This window comes from Chiloscyllium punctatum, chromosome 3 (assembly GCF_047496795.1).
Source record: "Chiloscyllium punctatum isolate Juve2018m chromosome 3, sChiPun1.3, whole genome shotgun sequence".
Taxonomy (NCBI): domain Eukaryota; kingdom Metazoa; phylum Chordata; class Chondrichthyes; order Orectolobiformes; family Hemiscylliidae; genus Chiloscyllium; species Chiloscyllium punctatum.
Genome location: NC_092741.1, coordinates 84,188,260 through 84,202,412, shown reverse-complemented (window position 1 = coordinate 84,202,412; position 14,153 = coordinate 84,188,260). Strand labels below are relative to the sequence as shown.

Below are 14,153 nucleotides of genomic sequence, written 5' to 3'. Positions count from 1 at the left end.
TCCTGAAGAAGGGCTCGTGCCCGAAACGTCGATTCTCCTGCTCCTTGGATGCTGCCTGACCTGCCGCGCTTTTCCAGCAACACATTTTCACTTTCTCCTAGAACATATAATGCATTGTTAAGGACCTGCAAATGAATGTTTCAGCCTACATCAATTATCTAATACTGCTTTTATTGTTGGAATATAAGTTTTAAAAATAAAACTAATAGCGCAGCACGGTGGCTCAGTGGTTAGCACTGCTGCCTCACAGCATCAGGGTCCCAGGTTCGATTCCAGCCTTGGGTGACTGTGTGGAGTTTTGCACATTCTCCCTCTGTCTGTGTGGGTTTCCTCTGGGTGCTCTGGTTTCCTCCCACAATCCAAAGATGTGCAGGTCAGGTGAATTGGCCATGTTAAATTGCCCATAGTGTTAGGTGCATTAGTCTGAGGCTGTGTTGGGTGCATTAGTCAGAGGGAGATGGGTCTGGGTGGATTGTTCTTCTGAGGGTCGGTGTTGACTGGTTGGGACGAAGGGCTTGTTTCCACACTGTAGGGAATCTAATCTAATCTAAATACAGAAAATGTGATTATATTTTCTACGATTGTGCATAGATTCATTGTATGTAGACTCCTTGAAAGATTGTGTGCATGCCCACAAAAATATTAAACAAGCTTATTTGCCAATCATTATTTGTGTTATAGATATCTTTCAACCATTGTTTGCAATAATTACAACTGACTTATTTTTCATTTTAAAGGATTTAATTGACCGACTGATAATTATGAATTCGAATGCTAAAATACACTCGCTGTTCAACTATGAACATTCCCATATGTTTGGTGTTAGGTAAGCTAGAATCCTATTCCATAAAGGAATTTAATTTCTAACTATTTCTGTTTATTTCAAAATTAAAAAATATTGTCCCTGGAATTTCTTCATTTCTCTTTCACTGTTAAGAAACTTTAGGTGTTATTTCTAAGTTCCTAGCTTTCAGTAGGTGCTGAAACGAATTATAGTATCCCCAATATCACCCCCCAAAAAGGTCAGATTCGGCATGCAGCAGGGACCAGTTCTGCAGCTGTGGCGAAGGTGATAGACTTGAAATTTATTGAAGTTTGCTCACATAGGTTATAATCCTGCTGACTACAATTGTAAATGTTTCAAATTTTAGGGTTCTTGGTGGCACAGTGTTAGTACACTGGCCCAAAAGAGTCCTACCTACCACAGGTATGTCTCATTATGTGTTAATAAAAGAGATCTACACCAGGGACAGAGCTATGGAGAAAATGGAGTAACAATACTTTCAATCAGTTTTGAACATATTTATCTCTTGTAAGAGTTAATGTTCAGTTTTGTGCACAGGCATTTCATTGTAAATATTTTTCCTGTTTGGCTTGTGAAGTATGAGGTTTATCAAGCTCATACTTCGAATGGGTGTGCTGTCTTATGAGGATAGTTTGGACAGTCTAGGCTCATATGCACTAAAGTTTAACAGTAAGAGGCGTGATTGAAACATAAGATTCTGATAAGTCTTAATCAGGTAGATGTGCGAGGATCTGTTTTCCTCCTATAGAATCAAGAACTCATGGTCTCCCTTGAATAATCAAGGATCATCCATTTAAAATTGATGAGGCAATTCTTTTTTTCTGATGTCGTGAATCTTTGAAACTTTTCTCCTGATGGTAGAAGCAGAGTCTTTGAATATTTTTGAGGCGGGGTGAACACATGTTTGTTATGAAAGTGGATGAATTGTCATTGGGTCTACATGGGAAAGTTTTTATTGATGATATAATCCTATCAACCATGATCTTATTGAATGGAAGGGCAAGCTTGAGGAAACTGAATGGCTTACTCCTGTTTGTTTGTTTGTTTGTTTGTTTGTTTGTTTGTTTGTTACCTTTGGTTTGTAACCTGGAGAACTACAGATAAGGAAATTAAAGGTATACATTAGAATACATTGCTTTTTTTTGTTCATGGAATGTGGACAAACCTGAGAAACTCAACTTTTCTTTCTTATGCCTAAGTGCTCATAAGGTAGTACAGTTACAGGCTGAAATCTGGGCAGTCCGTATTATGTAGGTATCCCTGCATAACTCTTGGGGAGTTATTCAATGATTTTTTACCCAAAAAATTGACTATTTTCTGAAGGAAACTTTTAAATATTTCCAACTTTTGTCTTGGGATGACCAGATGTAAATTTAAAACTGAGGTTATTGTCTAAACCTAGCTATGTTTAGTGTGCTTTATAATGTGATATACTTTCGTCTTTGTTACATAAGGTGACTTTTTTGCTAATTTTATATCAAATTTATGATTAACTTAAGTGGAGAACTAACAAGGGAGGTTGGTGGTGAAGTGTGTGTGTGTGTATCTGTATGTGTCATTGCAAGCAATGCTTAAATTAAGGAAATTACCAGAACTCTGCTTTTTCACAATGGAGATTCTGAGCGCTATCAAATTATTTCAATCATTTCCAATGTCAACAGATTTTCTCATGAAATAAGCAAATTAGTTTTGTCCTTCTGGCTTGTAGATAATATACTACATTTTGAAAAACTAGTTTTCTGCAACAAAGATAACTTGAATGCTGTTTAATCAGAGAGTCACAGAATTGCTATAGTGTAGAAGGAAGCCAATCAGCCTCTTGTGTCTGCACTGGCACTCCAAATGACTTAGTGTCTTTCTCATGCCTTTTATGCTTAATTCTGCACATTGTTCCTCTTCAAATAATTGTTGAGCACCCCTTTGAATGCCTCAATTGATTCTGCCTACAACACACTTCCATGTAGTACTTCTCAGACCCTAAGTATTAATTGTGTAAATGTATAGTTAAAATAAATTATGATTTGTTCAAGTATGGTTGTTAGTTCACAGAGGTGTTCCATGTTAGGGCTTTGTAAATTAAATAGGGATATAGGACATTTACTTTGCTGCAAGGTGTTTGGGTAGTATGTCCGTAATTGCATTTGACTCTAACAGTTATTGTATCACACCGTCTTAGTCATCAGAAATTCCTGAGTTGAAGTTGCCAACACATTAGCTAAACCTTTACTTTGGTATTACACCATTTTATCAAAAATTCTTATGAACAGGGGTGTTCCAGCCATTCTAATAAACTCCATTCATCATTGTCCTGTCCAGTTGCTTATTTTTTCGATCAATTTCATAGTTTCTGAGCAACAACCCTTTGCAATTCAAAGGTCAAAATAATTTGTTTCTAAGCACCCTTTTTGTGTTTCTTGCAGGCTACCTTTTTTTTTAAAGACTACTATTCTCCAGTGCTCCTTTTTCAATTTCACTAAGTCCTTTATTAGCATCATATTGCAACATTTTACTACCTGTATCTGTAGGTTAAGGGAAAGATTGGTAAAAAACCAAAGTCTGTATTATATATAATTAAACCTTTAAAGTTAAAACCTGGTATCAAACTTCCTATAAATGGTACAAGTAAAATGTTATTAATAACTCACTACAAATAAACCTCTATAGTCCTTTTCCAAAATGAAAATTCTAAATCTTTTTTGGCACAAGATGACCTATTGAGAGGGGCTTGGTTAACTCAGTTGGCTGGATAGCCAGTTTGAATGACATCAGTTGAGTGGGTTCACTTCTCTCACCAGCTGAGGTTACAACAAGGACTCTCCTCATTTTGCAAGGTCTACTGTAGGAGGGAAGTATACAGTAAATGGTAGAACCCTTAGAAGAATTAGCATACTGGGGGATTGAGGTGTAAGATCCACAGTTCTCTGAAAGTGGCAACAGAAGCAGATGAAGCATATTTGCCTTCATCAGTTGGGAATAGATTATAAAGGAGAAAGTGAGAACTGCAGGTGCTGGAGATCAGAATCGAAAAGTGTGGTGCTAGAAAAGCTCAGCAAGTCAGGCAGCATCTGAGGAGCAGGACAATTGATGTTTCGGGCATAAGCCCTTCATTAGGTGTGTGTGTGTGTGTGTGTGTGTGTGGGGGGGGGTGCTGGTAGTGAAGGGGGCTGCAAAATAAATGGGTGGGTGGGGGTGAGTTAGCTGGGTGTGATGATGATAAGTTGGAGGGGAGGGTGCAGTGGACACAGGTGGGAAGGAAGATGGTCAAGTAGGATAATTCAAGAAGGTGGTGCGGAGTTGGAGGGTTAGACCTGTGATGTTGTGGGGGAAAGGGAGATGAGGAAACTGGTGAGGTCGACATTGCTGTGATGTGGTTGGAGGGTCTCGACAGTAGATGAGACATTCTTCCTCCAGTTGTCGGGTGGCTTGGATTTGACGGTGGAGGAGACCAAAGACTTGCAGGTCCCTGGCAGATTGGAAGGGAGAGTTAAAGTAGTCGGCCACAGGGTGGTGGGGTTGTTTTGATGCATGTGGCCCAGAGATGTTCTCTGAAACGTTCCGCGAGTTGATGTCCTGTCTTCCCAATGTAGAGGAGACCACATTGAGAGTAACAGAGACAGTAGATGAAGGGTTCGGATGTGCAGGAAAATCTTTTGCCAGATGTGGAAAGATCCTGTGGGGCCTTGGACAGAGGTGAGGGGGGAGGCATGGGCATAGGTTTTACACCACCTGCGGTGGCAAGGGTAGGTCCCCAACCCATCGCAATCTGCAGAGACCATTCCTTCTGTGACTCCCTTGGTAGTTACACCCATCCCCCACCCCCACCCCCCCACCAACCCACTCTCCACTCCCAGCACCATCCCTTACCACCAGAAGAGATGCAAAACCTGTGCCTATGCCTCCCTCTCACCTCCGTCCAAGGCCCCAAAGGATCCTTCTACATCTGGCAGAGATTTCTAAACACCTCATCAACTAAGTGTGGCTTGGATGGATTTTAGGGAAATTTGATTGCAGTTAACAGATACTACTTCAGGCAAAAGGCTTTCAAGTTTAAAAGAAAACACTTGTACAATGAAAGGGGAGTGACTAGTCTCCCAGCTCAGCTCTCTCTGGTTTGATTTGGTTTTGGCAGTCTGGCTACTCACTGGAAGCAATCAGGCAGTTTGAGGCTACATGGAAGCGGATGTTCTATGCTACCATCTCTCTCTCTCTGACATGTCTCCTGTAAGACCCCATGTTTGATTTTACATATTGTGCCAAGGGGTGTTTATGGGAATTGTTGCAAGTATTTGGTTTAATCTATTGGGTTTCTCCAGTATTCTATGTATTTATTTCCTCCCAATATTTCTGTTATAATGAATGGCAACAACCACACCAAGGTACTAAGTTCCAAAATAGGGAGAACACATACAAAATAGTACTGGAGGACTACATGAAGCATTCAGATAATGAATACCCCAGTTTACATATGCTTAAAGCTCGTGATTTTTTTTGTCTTACCCCCTCATCTGTACTTTAATGAAGACTAGATTGGCTGGACAAGGAACGTTTATTTTTTGGTTCTTTGTGCTGATATTATAAAATGTCTTGATGTGATGTTTTATTCTCAAATAGAGCTGGATGGAAACAGGTAATCTTTAATGAATGAAAAATGAAAAGAATGCAAGCAGAACATATCTCCAAGTGATCATAAAGCCACATTTAAATATTACCGTTTCCATTCCATTTTCTTCTTTATGAAAGCTTAAATATTCAAGGAGATTTGGTGTAGAATTAACTTAGTTTAGTTTAAGGAAGCTTTAGTTTATGTTGGCCGGACAAGAGCTAATTGATGGGGCTCGATCACACTCCTTTAAGTTTTAGATTTTTTACTGACCTCTACCTTCCCAATAACCAGTGCTTCTGCAAATTTTCTTCATTTCTCATCTCTCTTCAAAATGTCATCCTGCAAGTTCCTCTAACTTTTACTATTGCAAAAAAATGAAATATCAACCCTTATTTACATAGATGGCAATTGGGTCTGAGCTAGCATGACGCTAAGTGGCTTCTCCCCCAAGCCCTGCTTCAGGCCTTCACGCCCAGTTACTAGCCATCACTTCCTTCCTTTTATTTGTTTTCACCTTGTTCATTATCCTCCTCTAAATACAGTTGTAGACAGCACAGTCAGATGGTCCTGCTCTCCCTCATTTTTCTGTGCTGGGGAGCAGCAAAAGTGGGAGGGAGAGTAGTGAAGATAGACAAGACTAAATCTGTGAATGAAGGAGCAATTCCTCACAAATTCTGCATTTCCTACAAAGAAACAAAGTAAAGTTACACCCCAGGAACAGGCCCCTCAGCCCTCCAAGCCTGAACTGATCCAAATCTACTATCTAAACTTGTCGCCCAATTCCTAAGCATCTGTATCCCTCTGCTCCCCACCTACTCATGGATCTGTCCAGACACATCTTAAATGAATCTACCGTGCTTGCTTTGACTACCTCTGCTGGCAACGCATTCCAGACACCTACCACCCTCTGTGTAAAGTACTTGCTGTGTGTATCCCCCCTTAAAGTTTTCACCTCTCACCTTGAAAGCATGACCTCACGTATTGAATCCTTCACCCTGGGAAAAAGCTAATCTCTGTCTACCCTGTCTATACCCTTCATGATTTTGTAGACCTCAATCAGGTCCCCCCTCACAGGTTCCTGGGTTGTCCTTCACTCAAGCCATGCATTGTTTTCTCACGTGCAATAAGCCATAACTTAAGATAATCATGGTGACCTTTCTTGATTTTTGGGTCCCCATCTTTGATTTTTCACAAGCTACTGTTAAACTTTCAAGGCCAATTTGCTCAACATCACTGTGCAGTTGGGATACTGTTACACTTCTTGATACCATCTATAATTAGCATTGATATGCAAGTCATTCACTTACTCAGTAAATGTTTTTTATTCCTTCCAATCTCTCTCTTTTAACCATTAAGCACAATAGATCCAATCTTGGCTGTATGTTTCAAATAGTGCTCACAAAGAAAATGTAGTACATGGGAAACCCTAGCAAAATCTTCTCTGCAACAGAATATTGTAGCCCATGCCAAACATAAACATGAATATTTTAAAGCAGTCATTAATCTTTCAAATGCCCTGTCAGGCTTGATTATTTCTATTTTGATCTTTTGTAGTCTTACAACAGTCTCACTAGAACTTCTGTCACTTAAGGGTATAATGGATGTAATTCCTTTCTTGTGGTTATAAACTATGAAAAGAGTCATCGAACACATGATTTTTGTTGCACTGATACAGCATGGTCATGAAAAGAAACATTTGCTTGAAACCTAGCTGTGTAATGATATCAGTGGAGGATTTTTCTTGTCAGATTTACTGCAAGGTAACTTGAACAATTTGGCCTTCCTGACGAATGATGTTAAACAATGGTAAGCACATTTTGAAAATTTCAGTGCAAAGAAATGCTTTTCATGAATACAAAAGAATTATGGAGGTAACTGAGCAGTCACAGTGCCCATCACTAGGCAAAGCACTTTTTTTGTATGATTGTTTAGTGTGATTTTTTTTTCTTCTCTGTGCAGAGTTTTAACCAATCCATTGATCATGCCTTTGTATTAAATAAGCAAACAGTTTCTGTTATTGATCAATTTTTAACTTTGTGTTTCTAGGTTACTGAGTGTTATGTGTTGCAACCTGGATATTCTTTTACTTTTAGAATCCCAGTACCATGTATCAGAAATTCTCTTGAATGCACAGAAAGAAAATGTTAGAGAAAGCTTAGAAAATCCAGGGTAAGGAAGTCATAATATTGGCATTTACTTGATTATTACATGTTTAAAAAGTAACTACTTTTCCTGAAGTAATTATAATACTGTCTATTTCAGAGATTTCATAATTGATGGCCTATCTGTGGAGAGGAATCAAATACTTGTCCGCATGAATCTGATTGGGGGACCGTCAGAACGTGTGTTGCCTCCAAGAGTTTTGCAAAAGGTTGAACAAATTCTTCTACTTATTTTGCAGTTTCATTTCATGGAATGGTGTGTATGTTTATTAACCACACTGACCAGTTCATTGGTCTTCTTAACTCCAGCATTGACAGTAATTGCCACTTCCTTCCTCCTCCTGTGTTGTCTCTTCTGTCTGACTGAAGACTGCTACTTCTAGCCCCTGCAAAATTCAACTTTGTGATGCAGACCTTCTCTCCCTCAAATAAGACATAATGAGTAGTTATTTTTCCATTGTGATACGATATCCTACAGACTAATGACATTATTATAAAAGTAATTCAAACTTTCAAAAAAAAGCTGAGAGACACACAACAAGGTTTCAAATTCTAAGACTTTTATTTAATAAAACAGTATTGACTAAGCAATATTTTTATGGCCAAGTTGTATTTTAAAATTTTCAATTCAAAACTTTCACCTATTTTTACACACCAAAAAACATATTGCATTGGTATTATTTATACTGTTTCTTCAGTAGTAATTTGGTTTTCCCAAGTACAGTCCAAAGTATTTCTTAGATTCCAAGGATACCACTTCTCTCCCAGTCTTGTACTTTTAGTACCAGAGCTGCCTTTCATGGTAAAGGATTTTTTAAAAATGATTTCTGGTGCAAACTGAACAAGTCTTCCAGCCTTGTTTCAATCAGCTGTGAATTTAGACTTTTCAGTCCAAGCATGAGCTCTCAACTGCATTATTACATGGTGAACCACAGAAACATACTGCCTCTCAGGCATTCTGGTAGACTGTCTATTGGAGAGTTTCAGATAGCCCTCTCGGAACATCTCTCCATGCAACCTAAGTCACATAGGCCTTGTATCCAGGTAGAGATACTTAGCTGTCTTTGAGACTTCAACACTCATATTTTGAAAGTAAATGTCCAGTTTCAAGCTTGACCGCTGAGAACTGACATTCTCAAAACCTTTGAGACAGTTATTGTGAGCTCAGGAAGGCTCAGCTGAGTAACAACCATTTGATACCTTATTGGGAAGTTAGTTATAGCAGAAACATCCAGCCTGCAAAAAGAAAGTCTCCATCTCTTTCTCTCTCACTTCTGTGCAGAGAAAGAAAGAAAAGTCCTAGTTGCTAGGTGTTCTTCTCCTGCAAAACCATTGTTGAAAGAAAAAAAAAGACAATAAAACACCTTCAGAGAAACCAAATTGGTGAATCCTGATTTAGTGACTGAAAGACTGAGTATCAGTATGTGCACAACCTCATGTTATTAGCAAAGATTCAGAAGGAGTTGAAAGAAGGCCAAATAAAAACTCATCGATGTCTGTGATCCAAACTGGTGCAAGAACTGTGCTCCTCGATGCTACTTTGATTTTTAATTCCCTTTACTACTCATAATACTTGTGCCTTGTCTTGTCCTATTTAACAGTCATGCCACCCAGTTCTGTTGCCAGACAAACTTCTGAACAGCACACAACTCTCCCTTCGTTCTACTCCAAAGAAAGACACAGTCCCAGAACGTAACCGTCTTCTAAACCTCACAATAGTGATAACTGACATACTCCAACTATCACAAAACTGCTTAAATCACCATTTTCTTTAAAAAATCTTACTGTTGCCTTCCATCCTTTCATTCTCCCTCCTACACTTTCATTGAATATGTCACTGTTGTGTAGCTCTTACTTGTTGTACCACTTTAGGTTCAAAACTATTTTGTCATTTTGTTTGGGTTCCATTTGTCTGTTGTACTAATAACAGTCAAACTGATCAGAAACATCCTTGGATTACAACCAGTGGTTACCATCTTCCTTGAGTTTCGATACATTCATTAAGCTCAGTCTCTTCCACTGTCTTTTCAATAGCTATCTATTTCTACAGCAGTGCTTTATCTTGAGTTCATTCCAACCAGTCCTCAACTAATCAGCAGTTGCTGCACTGGCTTCAATTTCTGTACTTTCACAGTCATGTTTGACATTCCCCAAGGTTCTGTCCTTGGCAATTATATTGCTTATTTACATGATGTCTCATAGCAACATTATTTGTACACACCAGGTCAATGTCTATATAAATGGTTGTGAAATGACCTTGCCACATCCTTCTCCTGCCAGTGTCTCCAATTCTAAATCTTAACTTGTGCCATTTAATCATTTCACTCTTTGGCTTTTTCTGAAACCTGTGCCTATCGTCTTAAATATGGCACAGTTAATGGCAGAAATTCTCATCATTTTTATTCTACACTTTGCAATATCTATCTAATGCTTGAGTGTTTCATTCCATAAATTGTTATTCCTGTCACTATAGTAGCATAAAATATTCTATCTGGTATGTCTTAGTTTAGAAAAATTGTCCTGATAATGTATCTAGCCTCTTTTGCCCCAGTGTGATGTTTTTGTTTATGGGTATGTCACACTTATATCTGTAAGTGACTTGGTGCCTTTTATGTGTGTTTGCTGTTATGATCCTATTATGTACTAATGCAGAAATGGGACTCAGAATTATACTGATGGAAAATGTTTCCTTACTCACCATGTTCTGATCTTAGACCTGAGTCCATATTAAACTAATTTTAAACATAGTAAACTTATCAAAGGCCTTTTCAAAATACCAGTGCTATGTACTGACTACAGACAATGGAAAAAAGAACTAAAACATAATTCAATGTTGACCTTGGGGGAAGAAAAGCACAATACCTGCATTTAAAAAGGATGTCAAGGAAAATGAAAAATACAAATTGCAAGAGGATTTTTAAAAATAGGCAATACCGGGTGCTCCAGTTTCCTCCCACAGTCACAAAGATGTGCAGGTCAGGTGAATTGGCCATGCTAAATTGTCCATAGTGTTAGGAGCATTAGTCAGGGTTAGATGTAGGGGAATGGGCCTGGGTGGGCTGTTCTTTGGAGGTTGGTGTGGACATGTTGGGTCGAAGGGTCTGTTTCCACACTGTAGGTAACCTAATCTAATCACATAAGGATTTGCAATGAAGGCTAGGTGGGTGTGCAGATAGAATAGAGTTACTAGCAAACAAGATAAAGAATCAGGGATTTGACAGAAAAGTAATCTTAATTATGAACTCGGATAAAACATGTATTTTTAATGGGTAAACATTGAGGGTCAACTGCAGCAAAACCAAGAGGATTTTCCCAAAATGGATGCACTTTGGGGAAATAAAGTAAAGCACTGGTGTTAAAAACATGGGGGTAAGTTTTGGTGGAGATGGTGACCAAAAACAACAAGAAAAAGAAAGCAAACAATGTAACAAAAGAAACTATTTTAAATAAGAGGCAGGAAATTTTCAGGATTGTTGATTTGAAGAAAATGGAGTTTATACTGAGGCTTAGATTTTGGGTTTTCATTTTTGAGAATGTGTTTAAAAACAATTCTAAAATGAAAGAATTTTATTGAATCTAATTAGTGGCAGAATCTTGTGATCTATTCCATAAGTTAATTATTCATCTGAAGCTTTTAACAGAAACGTTTTAGACTTTGACATTCTGTAGTTGTTAGCATGTCAAGGATTATAGGGTATTTAAGAACTTAGTGAATGGCAGGACCATTGCTCTGTCTCCTTAACCAATGAGACTTAAGAATGGAGAATGAAACAGAAGAATAATAGAACACAATATAGAATAAAGGCAAAGTTGATATAGAAAGAGACATGTGAATCTGCATAAATGTTTTATTCAATGGAGTGTGAGATCCATGTATTTGATAAGGGCATCTTCTAACTTGTCTCCCGCGACGTGAGTCGAAAATTGTGGCACTGGAAAAGTAAAGCAAGAATAAATTACTTAATGTGGAAACAGGACCTTCGGCCCAACAAGTCCACACCGACCCTCCGAAGGGCAACCCACCCAGACCCATTCTCCTACATTTACCCCTTCACCTAACACTATGGGCAATTTAGAAAGGCCAATTTACCTAACCAGCACATCTTTAGACTGTGGGAGGAAACACCCACGCAGACACGGAGAATGTGCAAACTCCACACAGACAGTTGCCCGAGGCAGGATTTGAACCCGGGTCTCTGGCACTGTGAGGCAGCAGTGCTAACCACTGTGCCACCGTGCCACCCGTCAGACAGCATCTGAGGAGCAGGAAAGTCGACATTTCATGAAGGCTTATGCCCAAAATGTTGACTATCTTGCTCCTTGAATGCTGCCTGACCGAAAGTTTTGCCAGCGCCACATTTTTCAACTCTGTCTGTCTGTCTGTCCAACATCTGCAGTCCTCACTTTCTCTCTCTGTGACATGGCATACAGACAATTAAGTATAGGAACATGAGTAAGCCGCTTAGCCCCTCAAGCCTTTTTTTGCTCAGTTCAAGTCATGCTTGGGAGCAGTAAGAAGCAGAGTGTTGATAGACATAAAGGAAGAATTAGGTTAGAGAGGAAAAAAAATAACTACACAATAAAAGGGGTGGAGAATACAGGGAATGAGGAGAAAGGACAAGGTGAAAGAAAGAGATTGGGAACATAAAGGAGGTAGGGTGTAAAGGAGAAGCAGCAAGCTTCAGTAGACTGCTTTGTAGAAGGCCAAAGTGCAAATGCAATAACAATGATCTGGGGGGGGGAGAGGAGCGGAGGGGAGGGGGAAGGGGGGAAGGGAAGAGTGTGTGGCCCATTGACACAATCTGCAGGAACACAGGGCTGATAACCTGATGAGAAAAAGAGAAGAGCAGCGGTAATACTGAATCTTCCATCATCTAGTAGTGGGCAACAAATGTGGCCTTGTCAATGCCACTTACGTTCTGCAAAAGTGTTCTGGACTATCTAAACTACCTGTCAGAGCAGCAGTGGCAGTGGAGACTGCATCTGTCAAGGGAGGCACCACACAGCAGGAACAGCTGCAATCTGTGGACCTTGTTGAACGTCCAACACCCTGAAAAGAGCCATTATTTTGAACTTCAAATCCAGCTCTTTCCAGAGACCCACTAAGAATGTGTGTAGGATATCCTAGATGGTAAATCATTGCTTCATAAGTACAATGCCTCTCCACACTTTTTTTTTGGGTTTCTACTTCAGGTTCCCATCTACAGTCGCCTTCTTGCCCTATATTCCTGCCAGTTTGAGGGTGTCAGTCTCTGATCTTCCATTGGCTTTGGATTACTTCATGTCTGTTGTACATTGAAAGCTTCATACGTGCCTTTTGATTAGCTACAATTCACCAACTCTGGAAAACATGCAGAACTGGCTTTGAAATTCCTTTCAGCTGGTTAGCACAATGGATCCAATTGATTTGTACTTCAAGTTCTGAAATTCCTTGATTTAACATTTTGCTTTCATTCGATGAATTCACAGGATTGTAAATACAGCTTAATCCTTCAGTTATCATGCACCAACTGTCCCTATCATCCTAAACTTAACAAGTTTAAAGATTCATCTGAGTAATCAAATACTTTAGTCACACATTGAAGTCATTTACGTTCTCTGTAAGCTGTGCTCATTTCTATCAGTTCATGGTTTATTTCCTGACCCTTTTCTCCATCAGCTCACTGGTTTTACTTAAGACGGCACCTTGTCCATAAAAATAATCTACCACATGCATTATCCAATCCTTTTCACTTTTGATGTTCCATCAATGATACTGAAACTCAGTCAATACATTTTAGAAATAGGATAGGTGTGGAGAGACTACATTAAATATTAAATAGGAAGATAGTCTGGGTAAGATCAAGAATTTAACTTTGCATAAGTAAAACAGAGAAACTATGTTTAAAGTAGTGTTATAAAAATCAGGATTAGGCACAACATCTTTACTAAAAATCCATGTATCATGGATTGTTAGATAAAAGACTGAAGGTAGATACTTTAGGGATATTCAAAATACAGATAATGATATGGTTGCAGCATTAGAATACTAATCCAGAGCCTTCATTTTTGTTTTCTAAAAAGTTTTTTTTAATTCTTGATTATCCTTTATAGTCAACCTTCAAAGAGCTATCGAGCAATAGCTATCTTTCATCATCTAGAGCAATGGTGGACAATTTCACTGATAACTTTTTTCTATTTAGGGGACAATGAAAATTGTGTTTCTTTCATGTTTGTAAAAGCAGTATAGTTAATTCCCAAGATATCAGAATGAAAGAAATCAACTTGGTTAGTGTGAGTGAAGACTTCTAACACTGAATGCCTGCTCCCATTCCAGACCACCTGCTTTTAATTTTTGCCCAATGTAGTGGTGAGTGGTGTCACTATATAAATATTTGGTTTTAATGGATGTAGGGTTGCTCGCTGAGCTGAAAGGTTCATTTCCAGACATTTTGTTATCTTACTAGGTAACCTCTTCAGTGGACGTTATGCAAAGCAATGCTGAAAATTCCTGCTTTCTATTCATATGTTTGGGTTTCATTGGGTTGGTGATGTCATTTCCTGTGGTGAAGTCACTTCCTGTTCCTTTTCTCAGGGGGTGGTA

General features: G+C 38.9%; 1 protein-coding gene across 4 annotated transcripts in view; it reads left to right on the top strand.

Moving 5' to 3' along the window:
• tbc1d32 (TBC1 domain family, member 32) overlaps positions 1-14,153 on the top strand; it is a 247,339-nt gene that overhangs the window by 141,490 nt on the left and 91,696 nt on the right. For all 4 annotated transcript variants that reach the window (XR_011954513.1, XM_072555916.1, XM_072555917.1 and 1 more), the window contains 3 exons: positions 738-826; positions 7,455-7,577; positions 7,671-7,779. Coding sequence is in view for 3 of the 4 variants with exons in the window: in XM_072555916.1 (XP_072412017.1) it covers positions 738-826; positions 7,455-7,577; positions 7,671-7,779 (321 nt within the window). In the remaining variant the exon portion in view is untranslated. The remainder of the gene's footprint in view (positions 1-737; positions 827-7,454; positions 7,578-7,670; positions 7,780-14,153) is intronic.